Source organism: Centruroides sculpturatus, unplaced genomic scaffold, assembly GCF_000671375.1.
Source record: "Centruroides sculpturatus isolate CEXI.00-Female unplaced genomic scaffold, Cexi_2.0 scaffold547, whole genome shotgun sequence".
In the NCBI taxonomy this organism is placed as follows: Eukaryota; Metazoa; Arthropoda; class Arachnida; order Scorpiones; family Buthidae; genus Centruroides; species Centruroides sculpturatus.
In genome coordinates this window covers 211,699-236,440 of record NW_019384676.1, presented here as the reverse complement: position 1 = coordinate 236,440, position 24,742 = coordinate 211,699, and the positions used below count along the sequence as shown (strand labels likewise).

At 30.1% G+C, this 24,742-nt stretch overlaps 2 protein-coding genes across 4 annotated transcripts in view; both read right to left on the bottom strand.

Annotated features, from left to right (window-relative positions):
* Positions 1-5: 5 nt before the first annotated feature.
* Positions 6-24,742, bottom strand: part of LOC111626869 — a 58,651-nt gene continuing 33,914 nt past the window's right edge. The window contains exons 7-16 of the mRNA XM_023370392.1: positions 19,229-19,555; positions 18,185-18,300; positions 11,345-11,699; positions 10,928-11,026; positions 10,301-10,416; positions 4,823-4,948; positions 4,573-4,750; positions 2,347-2,522; positions 2,021-2,107; positions 6-1,932 (exon numbers count right to left, since the gene is read on the bottom strand). Coding sequence (XP_023226160.1) covers positions 1,492-1,932; positions 2,021-2,107; positions 2,347-2,522; positions 4,573-4,750; positions 4,823-4,948; positions 10,301-10,416; positions 10,928-11,026; positions 11,345-11,699; positions 18,185-18,300; positions 19,229-19,555 — 2,021 coding nt within the window. The 3' untranslated portion in view covers positions 6-1,491. The remainder of the gene's footprint in view (positions 1,933-2,020; positions 2,108-2,346; positions 2,523-4,572; positions 4,751-4,822; positions 4,949-10,300; positions 10,417-10,927; positions 11,027-11,344; positions 11,700-18,184; positions 18,301-19,228; positions 19,556-24,742) is intronic.
* LOC111626844 lies at positions 17,999-22,169 on the bottom strand. Of its 3 annotated transcripts, none has more exons than XM_023370362.1 (5): positions 21,027-22,169; positions 20,876-20,952; positions 19,229-19,555; positions 18,812-18,910; positions 17,999-18,300 (listed from the first exon to the last, which is right to left on the bottom strand). In XM_023370362.1, coding segments are annotated over exons 1-5 (636 nt in total). In that variant the 5' UTR covers positions 21,029-22,169; the 3' UTR covers positions 17,999-18,169. The 3 variants fall into 3 exon arrangements, with proteins under 3 accessions (XP_023226130.1, XP_023226131.1, XP_023226132.1); XM_023370363.1 differs by having other exon boundaries at positions 20,825-20,952; positions 21,027-22,165; XM_023370364.1 differs by lacking the exon at positions 18,812-18,910 and having other exon boundaries at positions 21,027-22,163.

Sequence of the window (24,742 nt, the reverse complement as noted above, 5' to 3'; positions counted from 1 at the left end):
GGATATTGTGTTAAAAAGTCTTTATTGATTACATTAAACTACTGTATATATATATATAAAAAAAAAGAGGATATATGATACATATAAAGAGTTCTAACAAAATATTACATAAAGAAACAAGACGATGACAAACTATGTTTACAGACATACAGACTAACTAAATAATCTGTTTGATTTAAATTATTAAACAATCCAATCACATGATTTTTATATTGTGTAACAGCATTTACAATATAAAAAAAAATAACTTGCTTAACCAAATGATTTAAAGTTTTATAAAATAAACAATCCTTAATCTCAGATTAAAGAATAATTTTAAACATGATGGTTATTATGACGTCACGAGAAGCAAGTGCCGAATAGTTACAACAAATCAAGAAAAATGAAATGTCCGTTAGGATTTTAGAGAATAACTGACGGGAAATGACGGTTAGTGGGTTCGAATGCTTTCGAGTTAACAGACGGAAACGTGCGCCTCGATCTGGAGTGTGTGTTTGTGTGTGTCTGTGTGGAAACGAAACCAAAGCATGGAATGTAAACCATACTCAAGTGTTTCCGCTCTTTGCAACTCCATGTTTATATAAATATATTTTGGTGACAAACTTGTACACGAACTGCAAGTTATCGTAATTCCTGTTGCTCGTTTGTACAATTGCACATTCTGAGGTTTCTCGAACCATCCGACTGACATCACATCCTAAAATGTGTATACAACACATGCATTTTTGTAAATTTCTCCAAAAAAGTATATTGTTTTTGTATTATGCTACTTTCTAGTTAGGTAGTATACACTATATAGAAATGGAAACCTTGAGTTAGAGATTGATATGGTGTAGAAGTCAAATATATATATATATATTTTTTTTTATAAATATTTGTTAAAAGTAATTAGTTTTATAAGTAGAAGAATTTTGGCACAGATCTGCAATTTTGTTCTGAGCGAAATATCGTATTTATATTTATATGTTCCGTAAATGCTTGGAATAGATGCAAAGTTCCATGCATATCTGCTTATCGTGTTTAAGTTTAAAGTTTTGTTTTTTAATTGTATAATGTATTATAAGATAAAAATTACATATTTTATCTTCACAACCTGATACAAATCACAGATTTGCATCTTAAATTTACAGTCAATTCTCAAAAATCTGCAATTTCATCTTCTGCTAATGATGATAGTATTTAAGGAAACTGGTCAAATTTTCAAAATCTATTCTTCATATTTGTAACTGCTAAACTATCCGGTGAATTTGTTAGTTGATTTATTATTCGTAATAACTAATACACCATTAAAAAAACACAATGGACCGAACAAAATTTGGAATGCATACCGATTCAATAAAATGAAAGCTCTTCAAGTTTTTGAGAGTTGACTGCATTATTCTTTAACAAAGAACATTTAACTTTCTTAATTCTAAAGTTATAGATTTTAATATTTAAATACTATTTGTACTATTTGAAAGCTTGCTAAAAATATGTGTCATTCTATTTTAATTATTTATTTCTGGAAAAAGATGTATTCGATGCTTGTGAATCAAGGTTATCCTCCTGGTGGTCGGAAAGCGGACCATCCGCGGGAAACTGATCGAGGCTGATGTTGTCGATACTTCCCACGCTATCTGCCTTTCCCATCTTGATGAATTCTTCATCTTTCTGCCCGTTCTCTTCTGGGCTAGCACTACGGGTGTCTCTGCTGTGGCATAACAGTTCGAAACTAGAAGCTTCACTCGCAACACTAGATTCCCTATCGAAAGAAGCTACGTCATTTGTTTCCGGATGAAGGGAATTTCTACTGGTTTCGAGATTTTGAAAGGATCTTGTATCCGAAGAGACGAACCTAACGGGTCCTATTTCCTCTAAGGGTGTTGGCGGAAGCGAATTTCCTAAAATTTCGTAACTGTCTATGCTTGGACTAAGATCGGAAGTTTTTAAATTCTATGGAATTAAATCATTAAATATTTTCTCTAATAAAAATTATGTAATAAAATAGTTTACCTTGCGGAAGTATTTAATAATTTTATACCTGTATCCGTTCTCTGCATTCTGTTATATCATTTATATTAATTGGAGTGATTTCTCTTTCTTTCTTTATATTTTCATTTTTTCCATTCTGAAACATAATGGTATAAAAAATCAGTAAATTATCTAAATTATATATTTTTATCTGATTTTATTCAGTATTTTCAATTTTTAACTGAGCGAACTGAGTGTATGAGACCAGGTCTAATAGATTTGCTGATCTTTTTCTACCTGATTTATAACTCTACGTTATAGTTTCAACAGATGGAAAATAACCCGAATCACTATCCTCCATCACAAAATGAATAAAAATATAAATAACAAACTCACTTCTAGTGTAGAATTGGCAGCAGCAATGTTGGATTTAGCGAGATTTGCAGCTTGAATATTTGCACTTATGTTCGAGGCGATGCAGTCACTCACTTGACCCATGTGGCTAACAATGCGTTCCATCGTTGCTTCCATTTCTTGTAATCGTTTACGCAATTGGTAGATTTCGTAATCCTCTATAAATCATTAAATGTAAGAAAGAGTTATAAAGGAAATTTAATTAAACAAACTTATTACAAATTTTACTATAATGATTATACTTACTCTCACTCATTTTTGAAACATCTGACAGCATGAATTATTAAAAATTAATTTTAATTAATTTAAAATACAAGTCAATTTAAAAAATAATATACTTTTTGGTAAATGTTTTAAAGAATTAATATTTAATTATGTATTGAGCATTATAAAATTATATTTATCTTTCCACTTATATTCTGTTTTTCAAATATCGAAATGTAACAGGTTCAAAAATTGCGATTGTCAGGAACAATTTAGTTACGTCCGAGAGACAGAAAGAGAATTACGTGAAAGAATCAAAAAACACGTCAGAGCAATAAAATATAACTACAAGAATTCAGGTGTTGCTAGACATTGCATGATAAATGGATGTCAGATTGATCTTAATATATTAAGGATAGTCCAATCAGAGAAGAATATGAAGAAGAGAAAGTTAAACGAACACAGAAATAGTTAGATACAGAAATCTTTTATCGTTAATTAATGAGAATGATGGAGTAAATTTACATGAGTTGGGGAATAAGTTGCTGGATGATAGAAGGCAGGAGGGGTGTTCCGGTTGCAGTAGGAGTGTTGGTGAATGAGGTGAGAGACAACAAACGAAAGTAATGATGACAAGGACTGTGTGAAATGTGTATGATTAAAGAAAAGAACACAGGTACTGTAATAATTTGAAGATATAATTAGTTTAATTTTTAAAGAATTTAAACAATAATGTTTTCATAAAATAGGAAAAAATGATTTTATTATGGAAATTGCAAACTGTAATAGCAAATGCTATGCAACTAACTGTACAGAGCAGTGACAAACTATATACACTGGTGCTTTGTATGTTATACAATGTAATTAATAAAATAATGTAACATTTGGTGCCCATATTATTCCTTAGTACGATTAATAAGATTGGTTGATAATGCGCATCACATAATTTTGAGAGTAGGTAGGTGAAACAGCACAGTGAATACAAGAGTGTAAGATGGTAGTTGAAAAGTATAAAAATAGTAAAATGTAATTTGGGGATGATCCCTGACATTAGGAATTTAACTTGTTGTTTATTCATGTACATTGTATAACTGGATATGAAAAATCTTTTGACAATCTCATCTCTGATACTGCCTGATGTAATAATAATAGCATTAGTAGATTTAATCTGTACTTCATCAGATAAAGAAGCATAGATCAACAGCATATTATCAGTTTCTATTCTCTAAAATGTAAGAAACAATTAGATTCAGACTTATCTTCTAAATTTATGGTAAATTTTCATCTAAAACAAACATTCTATATTTACAAAGTTCACTCTAACTTCAGCACCGGAGTAAAATCCTCTCTTCCCTGAACCTGTTACTGGCATGTAGCACTAGCTATGTATCAGCTAGTTGACCTGAGGAAGAACTGCGAGATGGTTCAAAAACGTTTGTCACCCGCTATATATTTCTTATATGCATTATGCGCCAGTAACAGGTTCAGGGAAGAGAGCATTGTATATTTTATAATGGGCTGAATTAATCAATACACCTTTAACAGTAGGTGAAGTTTAAATAACATTTTCAACTAGTTAATGGACTATCTTCAAGTGTGAACAGTTGTAAATGGAATGCCAACGTTAGAAGGAAGGGAGATGGGATACATCCGAACAGATAAACAATTGGAGGAGATGGACTACAACAGCAGCAGTTGATGTGAAAGGCAAAGAGATGAAAGCCCTTGTCCGTGCTGTTGATACATGTTAACATTATTTAAACTTCACCATTAAATGTGCCATGATTTATTTGGCTGAGTAAGCACAGTGGCTAGTTCATCCATATTTTAGAATAATGTTTTTGTTTTTGTTTGATAAATAATGGTGAATCAATAAATAACCAACCGAAAGTAACAGCACTGCTGGTTGCCTTGGCCAATTATTTATTAATTTACCCTGATAAGACTTGAATAAAAACCTTTGTGGTGACTAATTTACAAATTTTATTACAGTATATTAATTACCTTTCTCGTCAATGGTTTTATCTGTACTTTCCGAGTTTTGAATATTTACAGTTTCTTTCTTCTTGTCTTTCTTATCGGTATAATCATCTCTAAGTACATATTTATGATATTCTGGATCCATATGGAAATCTTTAACCAATGGTTTTTTATCATCTGGTGACTGTTTCTTGAAAACGAGCTAAAGTAGATAAATGGTATGTGATTATCACCATTTCTATATTTAATATAATGCATATTGTAAAATACTCACTTTTAAAACAGTGTATAAAAAGAAGACCACTATACCGATGGTGTATATGGGCATAATAATACTCATAGCACCTCCAGTTTTTGGTTGAGGTTTAGGTGGATGCCTTGCAGAAGGATGTGGAAAAGGCTAAAGATAAATATTATTTGCCGTTAGCATTAAAAGTTTATATAATATAAAAAAAATGAAGTTAACTGAATAATATATGCTATTCTAAAATATTAACTTAAATGCATCTGTTACATTGCTGTAGTCAAAGGTTTTTAATTTATCATCATTATCTAGCCAATGGGAATACAATAAAAGTAGAACAGTATGGAATTTCTTATAGGTTGTTTCCACTTAAACTATTGATTTTATTGTTTAAATTTAAATCTATCATCATATAATCCTTTGAGCTCTAAATCAAAAACAATTTGACCTGTGATAAAAACCAGTGATTAAGTGGCTACCTGCAATTAGAATAGATGAAAGATTGGCTGATTTCTATAAGAACCAATTTGATCAAAGCTCTATATGTCATTAAGAACCCAGAAGAAGTGATTAAGAAACCGAGGGAGTTAAAGACCGAATGGTGTAGCACATTTACAATTCTGGATTACAGAAGTCCATATCCTTCATTCAGACTAGAGGCAACATACTATCTGACCATCAGGTGCTTTATGAAGTCTTCAAAAAGAAGTGGAACAAGATTATGCCAGAACTGGTGCATATGCTGCTTAATTTACTTGCCACAATTCGTACAGCTAATCAAGAAATACCTCAACAGGATTTCCTGTTGCTGGTAAGTTTGCAAAGCTCTGTTTAAACTTTATAGATATAGTAACACTGCAAAAGCATGATATACTAGTGATTTTTGATAATTTTCTAGTGAGTTATTTACCTCAAGTTTATTAAATTAGTTTACAGAAAACCAATAGGATCAAGAATACGAAGGAACTGGTATCAGAGAATGAAAGGAGAGGTGAGTGCAGCATCCCAGTTGAACTTGACAACACAGGTGACATGAAGTGCTATATAGGCTACACATGCTGCATAATCAGCGATATGGCAATACAGCTGAAAGATACATATAAATTTCAGAGAAAAAAGACTGACTAATTGACTAGAGCTAAAGAACTAATTATGAACAAAAGAATGAAAGCAAGATGGGAAGAAGCATGAATAATCATATCTTACTTTAAAAATAATACCTTAAGGGCAATGGAGGAACTGGAAATAGCCACCAGTGTTACTTCGCTTTAAATAAAAAGTGTGAAGGTAATATGCTAGATCTGTATATGAATGTGGTGCTTGACGAATATTGGTCATAATAAACAGCAATAGAACATAATTCGAGCAGTAGCCTATAGTAATTTGCATCAATTATGATTCAAAAATCATTTAATATAAAGTAAATACCTTGACTTCTTGAGTTCAGTGATCATTTAAATTACATAAATGCAATTTATTAGTCATCTTTGTTTGATATTTGTATACAACAATATGATTTGCAAATGATATCTCCTGGGAAGATTTTCTATGGGAAACTGGCCCCTATTGAAGTGTTACAAATCCAGAAAACTACACATGGCCAGCTTGTTGGTGAGCTGGCCAAGTGTTTGTTTTAGTCAGGTTTGGTGGTTTAATCCACTCGGCCACTAATGGGCACTTTGTTAGCGAGTGTAATTATAATATTAAAGAATAAAAATAAACTAAGTTGTAATATCTGAAACGCATTAAATGCTTACTCGTGATGAAATTAAATTTATTTTTATCAAAAAATATTGGATGATTAGCTGCAACCGAACAAAAATGATGGAAAAAGAAACAAAACCAGTCAATTTCAAGTTGAGCCGTAGCATCGGAAGTAATTTATTTTCTCAAATGTAAGTGAACAGAAACTCAAAAACTATTATAAATTAACGGTTAATCATTTAACTGTTAAGATTTAATGGACTGTTCTAAGAAAAATTTGAATTTAAACACATTCCATCAATAAAAAGTGGTTCATATAGAGTTACTGTGCTCAGAAACAGGATATTATATTATTAGATTAGAAGACAAACATAGACTTTGATGTTTTCATAATTAGTAGGACATCCAAGCAGCAATGCGAGAGGGAATTGGGAATAGATTTGTATATAAAAAAATTTTTTCTGTAGTTAAACCTAAAATGATTATGTAAAAAAATATTTCAAAAAGAGTTTATGTTATTTATTCATTTTTAATTTTTGTCTAAGGGTGCACGTGCTTCTCTGCCGCCGAATATTCCTACATTCATTTGTCCTTTTCGCACCATAGCAATACGAGATCCGCAGCAAAAGCCAAACATTTTTCAAAGACTCTTCATTGCCTAAATATATAAAATTGCTAAAACATCCTACTCACTTCCAAAATAGAAGACTCCAAAGTTTGCATTTGTCTTCTACTTATGAATATTTTGTGGTTTATATCATTATACAAATTTGATTTTGTCTGTCGTGAAATAATTAAGACCAAGTATACGAGTCCAACGTAACACTTTTGGTACAACAAACTACAAAAGTCAAAAGCGAATGCGCTTTATAAAAGCAATCGAATCGAACATTTCAATTCATGTAAGAGTATTTCGGTCAGGAATATAAATTATTAATAGTAAGTCCATTTCATCTAATAAATATTTTATGATGTTAGAAACTCCGGTAAATTTATATTATCAGATATTACATGTTTAATTCATTTGTCATTTATATGCATTCTACTGAAGTTTGAAGATTTAAACAGTGATGTTTTCACAAAAATTTAAATACATAAAATTACAATATACATATTTTAAAAATAAAACTCCTGGTATAAAATATTAAATTGGCTTAAATAAAATATTAAAAAAAAAAAAAACTGCAAATCTTCCAAATCTAATTTGTAGACTAAAGAAAAATATTTGAAGAAATAAACACGATGAAAAGCTAAATCCGCAGATATCTTTTAAGACGCGATGCAGTTGCGTTACTGTGCAAAACGTATGCAAAGTAGGCAGAATGGAATGCGCTTATTTGTTTTCTTACTAGGTCGAATAAATTTTACATGAAGGTTTTGCCTATACAATTTATGCTTTACGAGTCAAAAAGTCAAATAAATGAATAAGAGCCGATTCTTCAGAAAGCATTTATAAAAATTACTTTACCGAAGTGCAATTCATAGAAAGAAAAATGTTCTGCAAATATTTCCAAACTGACAGTTTATTCGCAAGACTAATAAACAGGCTTATAAGAACAAATTTGTATGCTGCTAACACCACTAAAAAAGTCCATATAAAAAATGCGTAGACCTCTCTCTCTCCACTGTGTACAAGATGTACTTTTTGCAGCTCCCTTCCCCTTTAACTGTACACCTAAATAATGGACTGCCCTTTTAATAGTTGCCTTATAATCAGGGCTTTTAATGTAGACTGTCAGTTTAAGTATTGTTTTTAAAGCATATTTGTAAATACAAAGAAATCTGTAAAGTGGGGCTGAAAAGGAGCAGAATATAATAAGGATATAATGCACACTTCGCAATACTTAAGAACAAATGCAACTGCTAGAAGTGATAGCTAGAAAAAGTTTTGGTGACGAGCCTGCCTTGATGCTGTGAGTGCTGCGTTGCAGTTGGAGGTTGACATATTCTACACCAAAATATCTCTCTGACCAGGTATTGGAACACTTTCCATCCACTCTCCACCTATGCCCAACTGCTATTTGTATCTTTTTCACCAAATACTTCCTTTTATTGCTTTGATTTCTAAATCCTACAATTGTATTACCCTAAATTAGATGTAAAGCAATGCAGTTCTTGTCGAATTTGTCTGCATTCGTCTACAGTTCTCTCTATTCACATACAAATGTTATCTGTTCCGATGAGTTAATATAACTGTCATAGATTAGTCAATACTTACAAAGCTATGCTTGTAATGAATATTATAATATTCAATTTATCTTTATTGAAACATTTGAGTTTAAGTATAAACGATCATATTTATAGACAGAAAATGGAAGCTCGAGAACTTCTACCGAACCAGGACAAAAATGTAAATAAATGACTTTCTGCCATATTTGCAATATTAACTAAGAAATAAATGGCATATCCACAACTGCTTTTAATAAGTTGGTAATTATCGTTAATCATTTTTACGATGCGAGCAGCTTGCGACTAGTATATGTAATGCATTCGATGAAAACTGTTGTGGTGTTTGAAGTGATTATAATGTATAAAGTCATGTAATTGGTTCCAAAATATTAAAAATACTTAGTAAATCTTTTAAAATACAATTTATTAGCTGTTTATTAGAGGCTAAAATAAAGACAGAATTTAAAAAAAAGCAAAATTTTACATACATAATTGAAAAAAAATTGATGATCTACACGTGTAAATGCAGAAATGTAGATATTTTAAATTTGCATACAAAAATATGTTTATTATTGTTTTGAAATTCTTTAATGGTGTTGTTTAGAAGGATTTTTTATTGTTTTCTCAGATTTACATCAATTCATAACTCATACTAAACTTAATTTCTTAATATTTGAATATGTATTAATCTCAAACTGCTTGCATATTATTATAATTTAAATAGAGAATTATCAGTTAAACTTTCCCTCATGTTTCGTAATGGTATAAATTTTTTAATGAATCAAAGGTATATAAATAATAAAAATATTATACAATACTTTATAGGAAAGAATTTAAGTAACACAACTCGAAAATTTTTTCAAAGTTCACAATCAAACTTAGATACGTAAAAATTCATTTAATATGTAAATTATAAACATTATAAATTTTGGTAACAATGTTAATCATATGTACAACTGAAGGCAAATTCATTTGTTCATTAGAAACTTTTATGTAAGTAAACTTCCAAGTTTTGTTAAAAATATTAAAATAAATAACCATGAAAACAACAGACATTTTATTAAAAAACAGACTAAGCAAAGAGCATTATGAGATGCTCATTTTTACCTAGTTTATGAGTTTATTTGAGTGTTTAATATATGAGTTTATATATATTAGTGTATTTTATGTATTATATGTATGAGTTTATTACATGTAGACCTGTAATCTGAATCAAGTATATGTACTGTAATTACAATAAACTCAAAATAATCATCTCAGATCATCTGATAAACTATAAAAAAAAACTAAAAATTAAATTTAAATTTATCAATACATTTAATATGACACACATTTGTTAATAATAATTATAATATTTCAAATATGTAAATAATTTAACCCGATTTGAGTTGATATAATTGAAAAATTAATTTATAATATATATTGTACCGTAATAAAGTTTTGACTGTGTATAAAGGCATCTATTTAAGTTTGCTTAATAAGCTCATCTAAGTTTTATTTGTCCTTGCTATTTTTGTCGAGGTTACGGAGTTTCGGCTAATAACAGATGCAAAGATAGTAATTACAAAACAAACTTATTAAAGTGACTATTTGGGAAGCGAAAAAATTAAAAACTTCAGTTTACGAAATACGAACCCTTCCTTCTCTCATCCTTTCCGCGTGTCTGGTCCCCCTGACGCCTTTCTCCGGAGATCTCGAATGTCCGGTGGTCCCCGGATGCAAGTGAGGAGGTCTGTCGCCTTGAGAATATTCTGAAACAAGATTAAGATTATTTGTTAATCCCATCGAAAATTAAAATAAGTACTTATTTAGTTTTGTTAAAAACTTGTTAAAACACCAACACACAAAACTAGAGTTAGTTATGTAAATTGCATAATTAGCAAATCTATATTCAATGTGCTGCAAAGTGGAAAATCGAATATCGAAAAGGAAATTGTTACAGTTTCACATAATTATTTGAGCAATCTTTGTAAGGAAAATCGAGAATATAATTCTTAGAATAGTCTTAAGAATAAGGAATATTCTTTATATTTAAACTTTCTTGATAATTAGATTTAAATTGTCATCTAATTTTCTTTAATGTGCATCTATAACACTACAAATCTGAATTTTGAATATCGTTGTTTGAGCCTGCAAGGCTTAATTGTAAGATTTGGCAACAATTTTTGCTCTAAATTTTTAAGGTAATAATACATAAAATATCACAAATACAATAATTAATTCTTAATTAAGATAAATGCTTCAATTACAATTACAACTTACTGAAACAGCTTAACCAAATCAATGAAGGGAACATTAGAGCCTCGACAATCAAGCAATCAATCAACTCAAAGGAACTCTCCGATGCAACATGATGCACTTCTTTTAAAATAAAAATTAGAGTTTAGTTAGTATTGTTAATTGCATTGTAATGATTCATGCTGTTAGTGTACGTAATCATATTACCATATTTTCGTGCATATAACTGGCAGGTTATCCGTGTTGATGACTCGAAAGAAGTGGATTACGTGCTGGTTTAAGTTGCAATCACAAATTTCCACCTACGAAACAATGCCTACTCCTCTAGGTATGGAGTATATTCTGCAGGTTACATGCACAAAAATATGGTAATTATGTTAGTATGCAAGAACCAAATTAATTAATGGATACATTTCTATATTCCAAAGGATAATTTCTTACTGTCGTAATTAATTTTCTTGAATAATTTCTTGAAATATTGTGTATCGTAAGTCTTCTGGGAGAGTTTTTGCAGGCAGTCCCTCAACTTCCTTCTCGACTTGTCTCTATCTTCGATTGAATCCTCGAAATTTTCCAATGCGGACGTATCGAGATTACAAAAGTTTTCGACTTCGTTTCGACAATTTTTGAATATCGCATCGAACAGTTTATCGGACGAAGCTTTTTTATCACACAGAGTCAGATATACATCATCGTATGTTACCGCGTCGGAACAGAGTTTTGCAAAAAAGAAATTATTATCTCTTTCGAACATAACTTGACATGTAACTGAAAGACAAGCAAAGATTTTTTTCTTTCAGGCTGCCAGTAATCATTAAATGCTTCCCAAATAACAATAAATTTAAATTCAGAACGAAGTTTTTGTATTGTTAATTGTTAATTACAGCAAAAAAGCATATTATTTGACTACGAATCTTAGTTACATATAATAAGATAAGTATAAGAATTTAATTTTATGATTATTTTAAAATTGTGACCCTAAACATGATTTAATGAAATTTTGAAAGGCAATTTTTCTTCTCTAAGGAATGCCAGAATGCCACTTTGTGATTAAGTTAAAAGTATCGGCAGAGAACCATTATTATTCACTTTCTCGGATAGCCGAGCAGAAGGAATCAATTATTTAGAACGGCCTTCTTCAATTTAACAACCGAAGCTTTCATTTCCCTTGAATTTCCTGTGAGATGTTGACCGATATCGGTTTATTGATCCGCATGAAACATTATTATGAATTTTTGATAAAAATTTCTATTTTAATGACGTATTGTTGATTTCCTTTCATTAATATTTCGGAAAAAGTACTTAAAAATGGAGAGTAAAAGAATTCATTTTACTTAAAAGATTACTTTATAATATATATATATAAAAAAACTGTGATTTTGGTAAGTTACTTGAACTGTTCAATAAAAAAAACAAAATTACTGCAAATTTGCTAACAAAATAAATAATTGCATTATGTTTAAATATAAAAATAATCAATTGTGGAGTAAAATTGCAGTTCTGAATGAGGGATTTGGATCCAGTTTTAGACTCTCCCTAGATTACTGTAAACAACAAAAGAACCATATCTCTAACTGTAACCCTTGCAATATTTGCCTCCAAAGGTTTTTGGGCTGCTTTTTAAGCTTTCAATAAGCTTAACAAAGTGAATGGTGTGACTCCAATCGAAGCCCGGAAGTAGTCGACGCAATGGTGTTCCTCGTGCTTTATGAGCTTATAGTCGTCTCTAGTAAACAGGAAAACAGTCAATTTTTAGCATTGTTTTCAAAAATAGCTCTGGATTTTTTCACTTTTAAATTTTACCCCGTATTTTAGGGCTTTCAAAATTCTGGACGGGTTAATTTCAATGGTGCTGCATCTCCCAAAGAGTCGTCGGTTCCTTTGACTCCTACGGACGTGGCTACAGCACCTGATAAAAACCTCATTCGGAGCTGCACTTTTAACAAGTTATTCTACTAATATTTTAAAAACAATATACAGATTATTTGTTAAAAATACAAACAATACATTTATATTAAATTTATTTACCCCTTACTTATAATAATATTTTATGAATTAATAAAAAATAAGTGCTTTTATGATTTACTGGGTTTATATGAAATTCCATATGAAAAGNTGGAATTTCTTATGGGTTGTTTCCACTTAAACTATTGATTTTATTGTTTAAATTTAAATCTATCATCATATAATCCTTTGAGCTCTAAATCAAAAACAATTTGACCTGTGATAAAAACCAGTGATTAAGTGGCTACCTGCAATTAGAATAGATGAAAGATTGGCTGATTTCTATAAGAACCAATTTGATCAAAGCTCTATATGTCATTAAGAACCCAGAAGAAGTGATTAAGAAACCGAGGGAGTTAAAGACCGAATGGTGTAGCACATTTACAATTCTGGATTACAGAAGTCCATATCCTTCATTCAGACTAGAGGCAACATACTATCTGACCATCAGGTGCTTTATGAAGTCTTCAAAAAGAAGTGGAACAAGATTATGCCAGAACTGGTGCATATGCTGCTTAATTTACTTGCCACAATTCATACAGCCAATCAAGAAATACCTCAACAGGATTTCCTGTTGCTGGTAAGTTTGCAAAGCTCTGTTTAAACTTTATAGATATAGTAACACTGCAAAAGCATGATATACTAGTGATTTTTGATAATTTTCTAGTGAGTTATTTACCTCAAGTTTATTAAATTAGTTTACAGAAAACCAATAGGATCAAGAATACGAAGGAACTGGTATCAGAGAATGAAAGGAGAGGTGAGTGCAGCATCCCAGTTGAACTTGACAACACAGGTGACATGAAGTGCTATATAGGCTACACATGCTGCATAATCAGCGATATGGCAATACAGCTGAAAGATACATATAAATTTCAGAGAAAAAAGACTGACTAATTGACTAGAGCTAAAGAACTAATTATGAACAAAAGAATGAAAGCAAGATGGGAAGAAGCATGAATAATCATATCTTACTTTAAAAATAATACCTTAAGGGCAATGGAGGAACTGGAAATAGCCACCAGTGTTACTTCGCTTTAAATAAAAAGTGTGAAGGTAATATGCTAGATCTGTATATGAATGTGGTGCTTGACGAATATTGGTCATAATAAACAGCAATAGAACATAATTCGAGCAGTAGCCTATAGTAATTTGCATCAATTATGATTCAAAAATCATTTAATATAAAGTAAATACCTTGACTTCTTGAGTTCAGTGATCATTTAAATTACATAAATGCAATTTATTAGTCATCTTTGTTTGATATTTGTATACAACAATATGATTTGCAAATGATATCTCCTGGGAAGATTTTCTATGGGAAACTGGCCCCTATTGAAGTGTTACAAATCCAGAAAACTACACATGGCCAGCTTGTTGGTGAGCTGGCCAAGTGTTTGTTTTAGTCAGGTTTGGTGGTTTAATCCACTCGGCCACTAATGGGCACTTTGTTAGCGAGTGTAATTATAATATTAAAGAATAAAAATAAACTAAGTTGTAATATCTGAAACGCATTAAATGCTTACTCGTGATGAAATTAAATTTATTTTTATCAAAAAATATTGGATGATTAGCTGCAACCGAACAAAAATGATGGAAAAAGAAACAAAACCAGTCAATTTCAAGTTGAGCCGTAGCATCGGAAGTAATTTATTTTCTCAAATGTAAGTGAACAGAAACTCAAAAACTATTATAAATTAACGGTTAATCATTTAACTGTTAAGATTTAATGGACTGTTCTAAGAAAAATTTGAATTTAAACACATTCCATCAATAAAAAGTGGTTCATATAGAGTTACTGTGCTCAGAAACAGGATATTATATTATTAGATTAGAAGACAAACATAGACTTTGATGTTTTCATAATTAGTAGGACATCCAAGCAGCAATGCGAGAGGGAATTGGGAATAGATTTGTATATAAAAAAATTTTTTCTGTAGTTAAACCTAAAATGATTATGTAAAAAAATATTTCAAAAAGAGTTTATGTTATTTATTCATTTTTAATTTTTGTCTAAGGGTGCACGTGCTTCTCTGCCGCCGAATATTCCTACATTCATTTGTCCTTTTCGCACCATAGCAATACGAGATCCGCAGCAAAAGCCAAACATTTTTCAAAGACTCTTCATTGCCTAAATATATAAAATTGCTAAAACATCCTACTCACTTCCAAAATAGAAGACTCCAAAGTTTGCATTTGTCTTCTACTTATGAATATTTTGTGGTTTATATCATTATACAAATTTGATTTTGTCTGTCGTGAAATAATTAAGACCAAGTATACGAGTCCAACGTAACACTTTTGGTACAACAAACTACAAAAGTCAAAAGCGAATGCGCTTTATAAAAGCAATCGAATCGAACATTTCAATTCATGTAAGAGTATTTCGGTCAGGAATATAAATTATTAATAGTAAGTCCATTTCATCTAATAAATATTTTATGATGTTAGAAACTCCGGTAAATTTATATTATCAGATATTACATGTTTAATTCATTTGTCATTTATATGCATTCTACTGAAGTTTGAAGATTTAAACAGTGATGTTTTCACAAAAATTTAAATACATAAAATTACAATATACATATTTTAAAAATAAAACTCCTGGTATAAAATATTAAATTGGCTTAAATAAAATATTAAAAAAAAAAAAAACTGCAAATCTTCCAAATCTAATTTGTAGACTAAAGAAAAATATTTGAAGAAATAAACACGATGAAAAGCTAAATCCGCAGATATCTTTTAAGACGCGATGCAGTTGCGTTACTGTGCAAAACGTATGCAAAGTAGGCAGAATGGAATGCGCTTATTTGTTTTCTTACTAGGTCGAATAAATTTTACATGAAGGTTTTGCCTATACAATTTATGCTTTACGAGTCAAAAAGTCAAATAAATGAATAAGAGCCGATTCTTCAGAAAGCATTTATAAAAATTACTTTACCGAAGTGCAATTCATAGAAAGAAAAATGTTCTGCAAATATTTCCAAACTGACAGTTTATTCGCAAGACTAATAAACAGGCTTATAAGAACAAATTTGTATGCTGCTAACACCACTAAAAAAGTCCATATAAAAAATGCGTAGACCTCTCTCTCTCCACTGTGTACAAGATGTACTTTTTGCAGCTCCCTTCCCCTTTAACTGTACACCTAAATAATGGACTGCCCTTTTAATAGTTGCCTTATAATCAGGGCTTTTAATGTAGACTGTCAGTTTAAGTATTGTTTTTAAAGCATATTTGTAAATACAAAGAAATCTGTAAAGTGGGGCTGAAAAGGAGCAGAATATAATAAGGATATAATGCACACTTCGCAATACTTAAGAACAAATGCAACTGCTAGAAGTGATAGCTAGAAAAAGTTTTGGTGACGAGCCTGCCTTGATGCTGTGAGTGCTGCGTTGCAGTTGGAGGTTGACATATTCTACACCAAAATATCTCTCTGACCAGGTATTGGAACACTTTCCATCCACTCTCCACCTATGCCCAACTGCTATTTGTATCTTTTTCACCAAATACTTCCTTTTATTGCTTTGATTTCTAAATCCTACAATTGTATTACCCTAAATTAGATGTAAAGCAATGCAGTTCTTGTCGAATTTGTCTGCATTCGTCTACAGTTCTCTCTATTCACATACAAATGTTATCTGTTCCGATGAGTTAATATAACTGTCATAGATTAGTCAATACTTACAAAGCTATGCTTGTAATGAATATTATAATATTCAATTTATCTTTATTGAAACATTTGAGTTTAAGTATAAACGATCATATTTATAGACAGAAAATGGAAGCTCGAGAACTTCTACCGAACCAGGACAAAAATGTAAATAAATGACTTTCTGCCATATTTGCAATATTAACTAAGAAATAAATGGCATATCCACAACTGCTTTTAATAAGTTGGTAATTATCGTTAATCATTTTTACGATGCGAGCAGCTTGCGACTAGTATATGTAATGCATTCGATGAAAACTGTTGTGGTGTTTGAAGTGATTATAATGTATAAAGTCATGTAATTGGTTCCAAAATATTAAAAATACTTAGTAAATCTTTTAAAATACAATTTATTAGCTGTTTATTAGAGGCTAAAATAAAGACAGAATTTAAAAAAAAGCAAAATTTTACATACATAATTGAAAAAAAATTGATGATCTACACGTGTAAATGCAGAAATGTAGATATTTTAAATTTGCATACAAAAATATGTTTATTATTGTTTTGAAATTCTTTAATGGTGTTGTTTAGAAGGATTTTTTATTGTTTTCTCAGATTTACATCAATTCATAACTCATACTAAACTTAATTTCTTAATATTTGAATATGTATTAATCTCAAACTGCTTGCATATTATTATAATTTAAATAGAGAATTATCAGTTAAACTTTCCCTCATGTTTCGTAATGGTATAAATTTTTTAATGAATCAAAGGTATATAAATAATAAAAATATTATACAATACTTTATAGGAAAGAATTTAAGTAACACAACTCGAAAATTTTTTCAAAGTTCACAATCAAACTTAGATACGTAAAAATTCATTTAATATGTAAATTATAAACATTATAAATTTTGGTAACAATGTTAATCATATGTACAACTGAAGGCAAATTCATTTGTTCATTAGAAACTTTTATGTAAGTAAACTTCCAAGTTTTGTTAAAAATATTAAAATAAATAACCATGAAAACAACAGACATTTTATTAAAAAACAGACTAAGCAAAGAGCATTATGAGATGCTCATTTTTACCTAGTTTATGAGTTTATTTGAGTGTTTAATATATGAGTTTATATATATTAGTGTATTTTATGTATTATATGTATGAGTTTATTACATGTAGACCTGTAATCTGAATCAAGTATATGTACTGTAATTACAATAAACTCAAAATAATCATCTCAGATCATCTGATAAACTATAAAAAAAAACTAAAAATTAAATTTAAATTTATCAATACATTTAATATGACACACATTTGTTAATAATAATTATAATATTTCAAATATGTAAATAATTTAACCCGATTTGAGTTGATATAATTGAAAAATTAATTTATAATATATATTGTACCGTAATAAAGTTTTGACTGTGTATAAAGGCATCTATTTAAGTTTGCTTAATAAGCTCATCTAAGTTTTATTTGTCCTTGCTATTTTTGTCGAGGTTACGGAGTTTCGGCTAATAACAGATGCAAAGATAGTAATTACAAAACAAACTTATTAAAGTGACTATTTGGGAAGCGAAAAAATTAAAAACTTCAGTTTACGAAATACGAACCCTTCCTTCTCTCATCCTTTCCGCGTGTCTGGTCCCCCTGACGCCTTTCTCCGGAGATCTCGAATGTCCGGTGGTCCCCGGATGCAAGTGAGGAGGTCTGTCGCCTTGAGAATATTCTGAAACAAGATTAAGATTATTTGTTAATCCCATCGAAAATTAAAATAAGTACTTATTTAGTTTTGTTAAAAACTTGTTAAAACACCAACACACAAAACTAGAGTTAGTTATGTAAATTGCATAATTAGCAAATCTATATTCAATGTGCTGCAAAGTGGAAAATCGAATATCGAAAAAGAAATTGTTACAGTTTCACATAATTATTTGAGCAATCTTTGTAAGGAAAATCGAGAATATAATTCATAGAATAGTCTTAAGAATAAGGAATATTCTTTATATTTAAACTTTCTTGATAATTAGATTTAAATTGTCATCTAATTTTCTTTAATGTGCATCTATAACACTACAAATCTGAATTTTGAATATCGTTGTTTGAGCCTGCAAGGCTTAATTGTAAGATTTGGCAACAATTTTTGCTCTAAATTTTTAAGGTAATAATACATAAAATATCACAAATACAATAATTAATTCTTAATTAAGATAAATGCTTCAATTACAATTACAACTTACTGAAACAGCTTAACCAAATCAATGAAGGGAACATTAGAGCCTCGACAATCAAGCAATCAATCAACTCAAAGGAACTCTCCGATGCAACATGATGCACTTCTTTTAAAATAAAAATTAGAGTTTAGTTAGTATTGTTAATTGCATTGTAATGATTCATGCTGTTAGTGTACGTAATCATATTACCATATTTTCGTGCATATAACTGGCAGGTTATCCGTGTTGATGACTCGAAAGAAGTGGATTACATGCTGGTTTAAGTTGCAATCACAAATTTCCACCTACGAAACAATGCCTACTCCTCTAGGTATGGAGTATATTCTGCAGGTTACATGCACAAAAATATGGTAATTATGTTAGTATGCAAGAACCAAATTAATTAATGGATACATTTCTATATTCCAAAGGATAATTTCTTACTGTCGTAATTAATTTTCTTGAATAATTTCTTGAAATATTGTGTATCGTAAGTCTTCTGGGAGAGTTTTTGCAGGCAGTCCCTCAACTTCCTTCTCGACTTGTCTCTATCTTCGATTGAATCCTCGAAATTTTCCAATGCGGACGTATCGAGATTACAAAAGTTTTCGACTTCGTTTCGACAATTTTTGAATATCGCATCGAACAGTTTATCGGACGAAGCTTTTTTATCACACAGAGTCAGATATACATCATCGTATGTTACCGCGTCGGAACAGAGTTTTGCAAAAAAGAAATTATTATCTCTTTCGAACATAACTTGACATGTAACTGAAAGACAAGCAAAGATTTTTTTCTTTCAGGCTGCCAGTAATCATTAAATGCTTCCCAAATAACAATAAATTTAAATTCAGAACGAAGTTTTTGTATTGTTAATTGTTAATTACAGCAAAAAAGCATATTATTTGACTATGAATCTTAGTTACATATAATAAGATAAGTATAAGAATTTAATTTTATGATTATTTTAAAATTGTGACCCTAAACATGATTTAATGAAATTTTGAAAGGCAATTTTTCTTCTCTAAGGAATGCCAGAATGCCACTTTGTGATTAAGTTAAAAGTATCGGCAGAGAACCATTATTATTCACTTTCTCGGATAGCCGAGCAGAAGGAATCAATTATTTAGAACGGCCTTCTTCAATTTAACAACCGAAGCTTTCATTTCCCTTGAATTTCCTGTGAGATGTTGACCGATATCGGTTTATTGATCCGCATGAAACATTATTATGAATTTTTGATAAAAATTTCTATTTTAATGACGTATTGTTGATTTCCTTTCATTAATATTTCGGAAAAAGTACTTAAAAATGGAGAGTAAAAGAATTCATTTTACTTAAAAGATTACTTTATAATATATATATATAAAAAAAAACTGTGATTTTGGTAAGTTACTTGAACTGTTCAATAAAAAAAACAAAATTACTGCAAATTTGCTAACAAAATAAATAATTGCATTATGTTTAAATATAAAAATAATCAATTGTGGAGTAAAATTGCAGTTCTGAATGAGGGATTTGGATCCAGTTTTAGACTCTCCCTAGATTACTGTAAACAACAAAGGAACCATATCTCTAACTGTAACCCTTGCAATATTTGCCTCCAAAGGTTTTTGGGCTGCTTTTTAAGCTTTCAATAAGCTTAACAAAGTGAATGGTGTGACTCCAATCGAAGCCCGGAAGTAGTCGACGCAATGGTGTTCCTCGTGCTTTATGAGCTTATAGTCGTCTCTAGTAAACAGGAAAACAGTCAATTTTTAGCATTGTTTTCAAAAATAGCTCTGGATTTTTTCACTTTTAAATTTTACCCCGTATTTTAGGGCTTTCAAAATTCTGGACGGGTTAATTTCAATGGTGCTGCATCTCCCAAAGAGTCGTCGGTTCCTTTGACTCCTACGGACGTGGCTACAGCACCTGATAAAAACCTCATTCGGAGCTGCACTTTTAACAAGTTATTCTACTAATATTTTAAAAACAATATACAGATTATTTGTTAAAAATACAAACAATACATTTATATTAAATTTATTTACCCCTTACTTATAATAATATTTTATGAATTAATAAAAAATAAGTGCTTTTATGATTTACTGGGTTTATATGAAATTCCATATGAAAAGTTGGCTTTCCTGCTTTTCATTTTTTGATTTCTCGAATAAGAATCGATCCTACCGGAAACCACTTCATTTAAAATATGATTAATCCTATTTCAAAAGGTGAAAACTTTAGAAAACTGTAGTACATTTGAGCCGTACACCTGTAGTTGGTGATTAATGGGAGAAATGATGTTAGACCAGTCTCAAGGAAGTGGTTAGTAGTGCCTAGTATTTTGTGACCTTATTTGTTTTATTAACTCCTGATGAAGGGCGTACACCCTAAAATCTGTAGAGTTTTTTAAAAGTTTCTATTGTATACCACTAAAACAAAAACAGCTTGGATTCAATTTACATTTGAGAAGTTTTCTTTTTAACTAATATATTAATACAATTGTAGTTTTCTCTGTACAGTAATTGCATTTGTCAATGAAACTGTATTTAGTCAAAACATGTCTAAATATTTCTGAAATAAAAAAAAAATTGTCCCAAAAGCCAGTTAACCATCATAAGGACTAAACTGTCTAAATCAAATATTTTACAAGTTTTAAACATTACAAAAATTGTTCAGTATACAACAAGGACGTGTGCCCTAAGCTTTCCGACTGTGTTCTTGTCTTTCATCTGTCTAACTCCATTCTCAAGAGTAAGGAAGGACAAACAGACAGATGGAGGGAATTTATAGATCTGTAATTTTTTTTTTTTAAATGTAGCCCATAAACATTGAAAAAAACATAAATATTTATTTTAATTTTTGTAATAAATAATTTTATATTCGACACGAGGAAAATCATTTAAAATATAAAAAACTAAGGTTTTGTATAATAAACACTATTTTTCCAACTCTAGGATAAAGTCAGTCATCAAATAATTAGACTAAATTTATAGAAAATTATTCATTATAAGAAAACAAATGAATAATAATACATCCTGTAATTCTAAATTTAATCTAAAATGTATTAGGAGACTATTTTTACATTTTTTTAGTAGTAAATAAAGAAAACATAGTAGAATTCTATACATTTCCTTTGAGTATTTGATAAATAAAATCTTTACTACACTGTGAATAAAATAATTCTAAGTACAGACAGAGAATTTATCTGTTTTCATCTGCCTTCTAAATAAATAAATTTTGATAATATTACCCGATATAATTACCATTTCTTTAAAAAATGAAACCACAAAAGGCCACTAAGTTTTCTCAAGACCCAAGGAAAAAATCCCCAGCTTCTCCCTTCGATGGCCCTGTCCAACCTGAAATACAGGTGGAATAGAACCTATAAAAGTTACACTCTTCTGCGTATTCGTATTAATATCAGCACTCGGCAGAGTGCATCTTTATAGCTGCTACTCCACCTAATCCTAAAAATTCTACTTTTGATGCAATAGATTAGAATTTAACTTTAAAATGTGAAAAAGTACAAACTTTTGCCATTAGTTACTGCTCATTACAAGTACTCTAAAGAGGAGCCATTAAAAAGAGTAGCACTTCAATATTATATAATGCAAATAACAGAGCTACTGTTCAAACAAAAAAAATTTCTATAGAGTCTCCCACATTGAAAATGCTGCCAAAAATATATATATTTTGTTGCATATTTATCAAACAGATCATCAATCTAAAGTAATCTGTGTAATACATTTATAATTAGCACTGTCTCGTATCTATAAATTATAATCATCTTGTTACTGTATTTATATGTCAAATGTGTAAAGATGTAGCTAATAAATCTTCAAAGATTCTATAAATATTTAACGTGATATATTTACTAATTTAAAAAAAAATATTTCAAAGTTTCTTGCTTAAAAATTCCCTTTACAATACATTTAAAACTTAATTAAAGAACATGCATAAATTAGCAAAGTTTCCATTTAATAAGGTTTATTCTCTTGTATTTGGATTCAAATCTCATAAATAATTTGGGTCACAACTTCATTTTCTATCCCACATCCATTTTCAGTCTGACTTACACTAAATAGGTCGAAATTGGACTAGCCGTACATCCCAGATTATGCCAGTTGCCAAGTGCTAAGTGGCGAAGTTTTATGAGAAACTTTCAAATTGCTTGAACAATAGAAAATCCAATAACAAAAATATTGCAGCAGCATGAATCAGTTTCATCATTTGTAAATAGAAGACAAAACTACAAATTTTAGAGTACTCATAATGCATATTCCAGAAAAACAAGCTTGTAAGACAGAGGTGACTATCTTTTATAGGCTTTTCCTTGCCTAAATATGTAAATTTAGAATATTTAAATATGTAAATAAAAAAATTTGGGTGGAGTAGCGGCTATAAAACACACACTCTACTGAGGGCTGATATTAATATGAATATGCAGAAGAGCTTAACTTTTATAGGTTCTATTTCACCGTATTTCAGGTTGGACGGGGCCGTTGAAGGGGGAAGCTGGAAATTTCTTCCTTGGGTCTTGAGAAAACTTAATGACTTTTTATCCCTGCAAATTAATTTAATTTTTACTCTGTGTGTTTCATTAATTCAAAAAAAAAAANTAAATTTCAGAGAAAAAAGACTGACTAATTGACTAGAGCTAAAGAACTAATTATGAACAAAAGAATGAAAGCAAGATGGGAAGAAGCATGAATAATCATATCTTACTTTAAAAATAATACCTTAAGGGCAATGGAGGAACTGGAAATAGCCACCAGTGTTACTTCGCTTTAAATAAAAAGTGTGAAGGTAATATGCTAGATCTGTATATGAATGTGGTGCTTGACGAATATTGGTCATAATAAACAGCAATAGAACATAATTCGAGCAGTAGCCTATAGTAATTTGCATCAATTATGATTCAAAAATCATTTAATATAAAGTAAATACCTTGACTTCTTGAGTTCAGTGATCATTTAAATTACATAAATGCAATTTATTAGTCATCTTTGTTTGATATTTGTATACAACAATATGATTTGCAAATGATACCTCTTGGGAAGATTTTCTATGGGAAACTGGCCCCTATTGAAGTGTTACAAATCCAGAAAACTACACATGGCCAGCTTGTTGGTGAGCTGGCCAAGTGTTTGTTTTAGTCAGGTTTGGTGGTTTAATCCACTCGGCCACTAATGGGCACTTTGTTAGCGAGTGTAATTATAATATTAAAGAATAAAAATAAACTAAGTTGTAATATCTGAAACGCATTAAATGCTTACTCGTGATGAAATTAAATTTATTTTTATCAAAAAATATTGGATGATTAGCTGCAACCGAACAAAAATGATGGAAAAAGAAACAAAACCAGTCAATTTCAAGTTGAGCCGTAGCATCGGAAGTAATTTATTTTCTCAAATGTAAGTGAACAGAAACTCAAAAACTATTATAAATTAACGGTTAATCATTTAACTGTTAAGATTTAATGGACTGTTCTAAGAAAAATTTGAATTTAAACACATTCCATCAATAAAAAGTGGTTCATATAGAGTTACTGTGCTCAGAAACAGGATATTATATTATTAGATTAGAAGACAAACATAGACTTTGATGTTTTCATAATTAGTAGGACATCCAAGCAGCAATGCGAGAGGGAATTGGGAATAGATTTGTATATAAAAAAATTTTTTCTGTAGTTAAACCTAAAATGATTATGTAAAAAAATATTTCAAAAAGAGTTTATGTTATTTATTCATTTTTAATTTTTGTCTAAGGGTGCACGTGCTTCTCTGCCACCGAATATTCCTACATTCATTTGTCCCTTTCGCACCATAGCAATACGAGATCCGCAGCAAAAGCCAAACATTTTTCAAAGACTCTTCATTGCCTAAATATATAAAATTGCTAAAACATCCTACTCACTTCCAAAATAGAAGACTCCAAAGTTTGCATTTGTCTTCTACTTATGAATATTTT

Bases quoted from the DNA above. Each gene is read 5' to 3' on its own strand.
- LOC111626844 (XM_023370362.1), bottom strand. The intron at 19,556-20,875 runs GTAAATCATAAA...CTTGTCTTTCAG, and splicing joins TGGAATTTCATATAAACCCA to TTACATGTCAAGTTATGTTC. The intron at 18,301-18,811 runs GTAAGTTGTAAT...ATCTTGTTTCAG, and splicing joins GATTTGGTTAAGCTGTTTCA to AATATTCTCAAGGCGACAGA.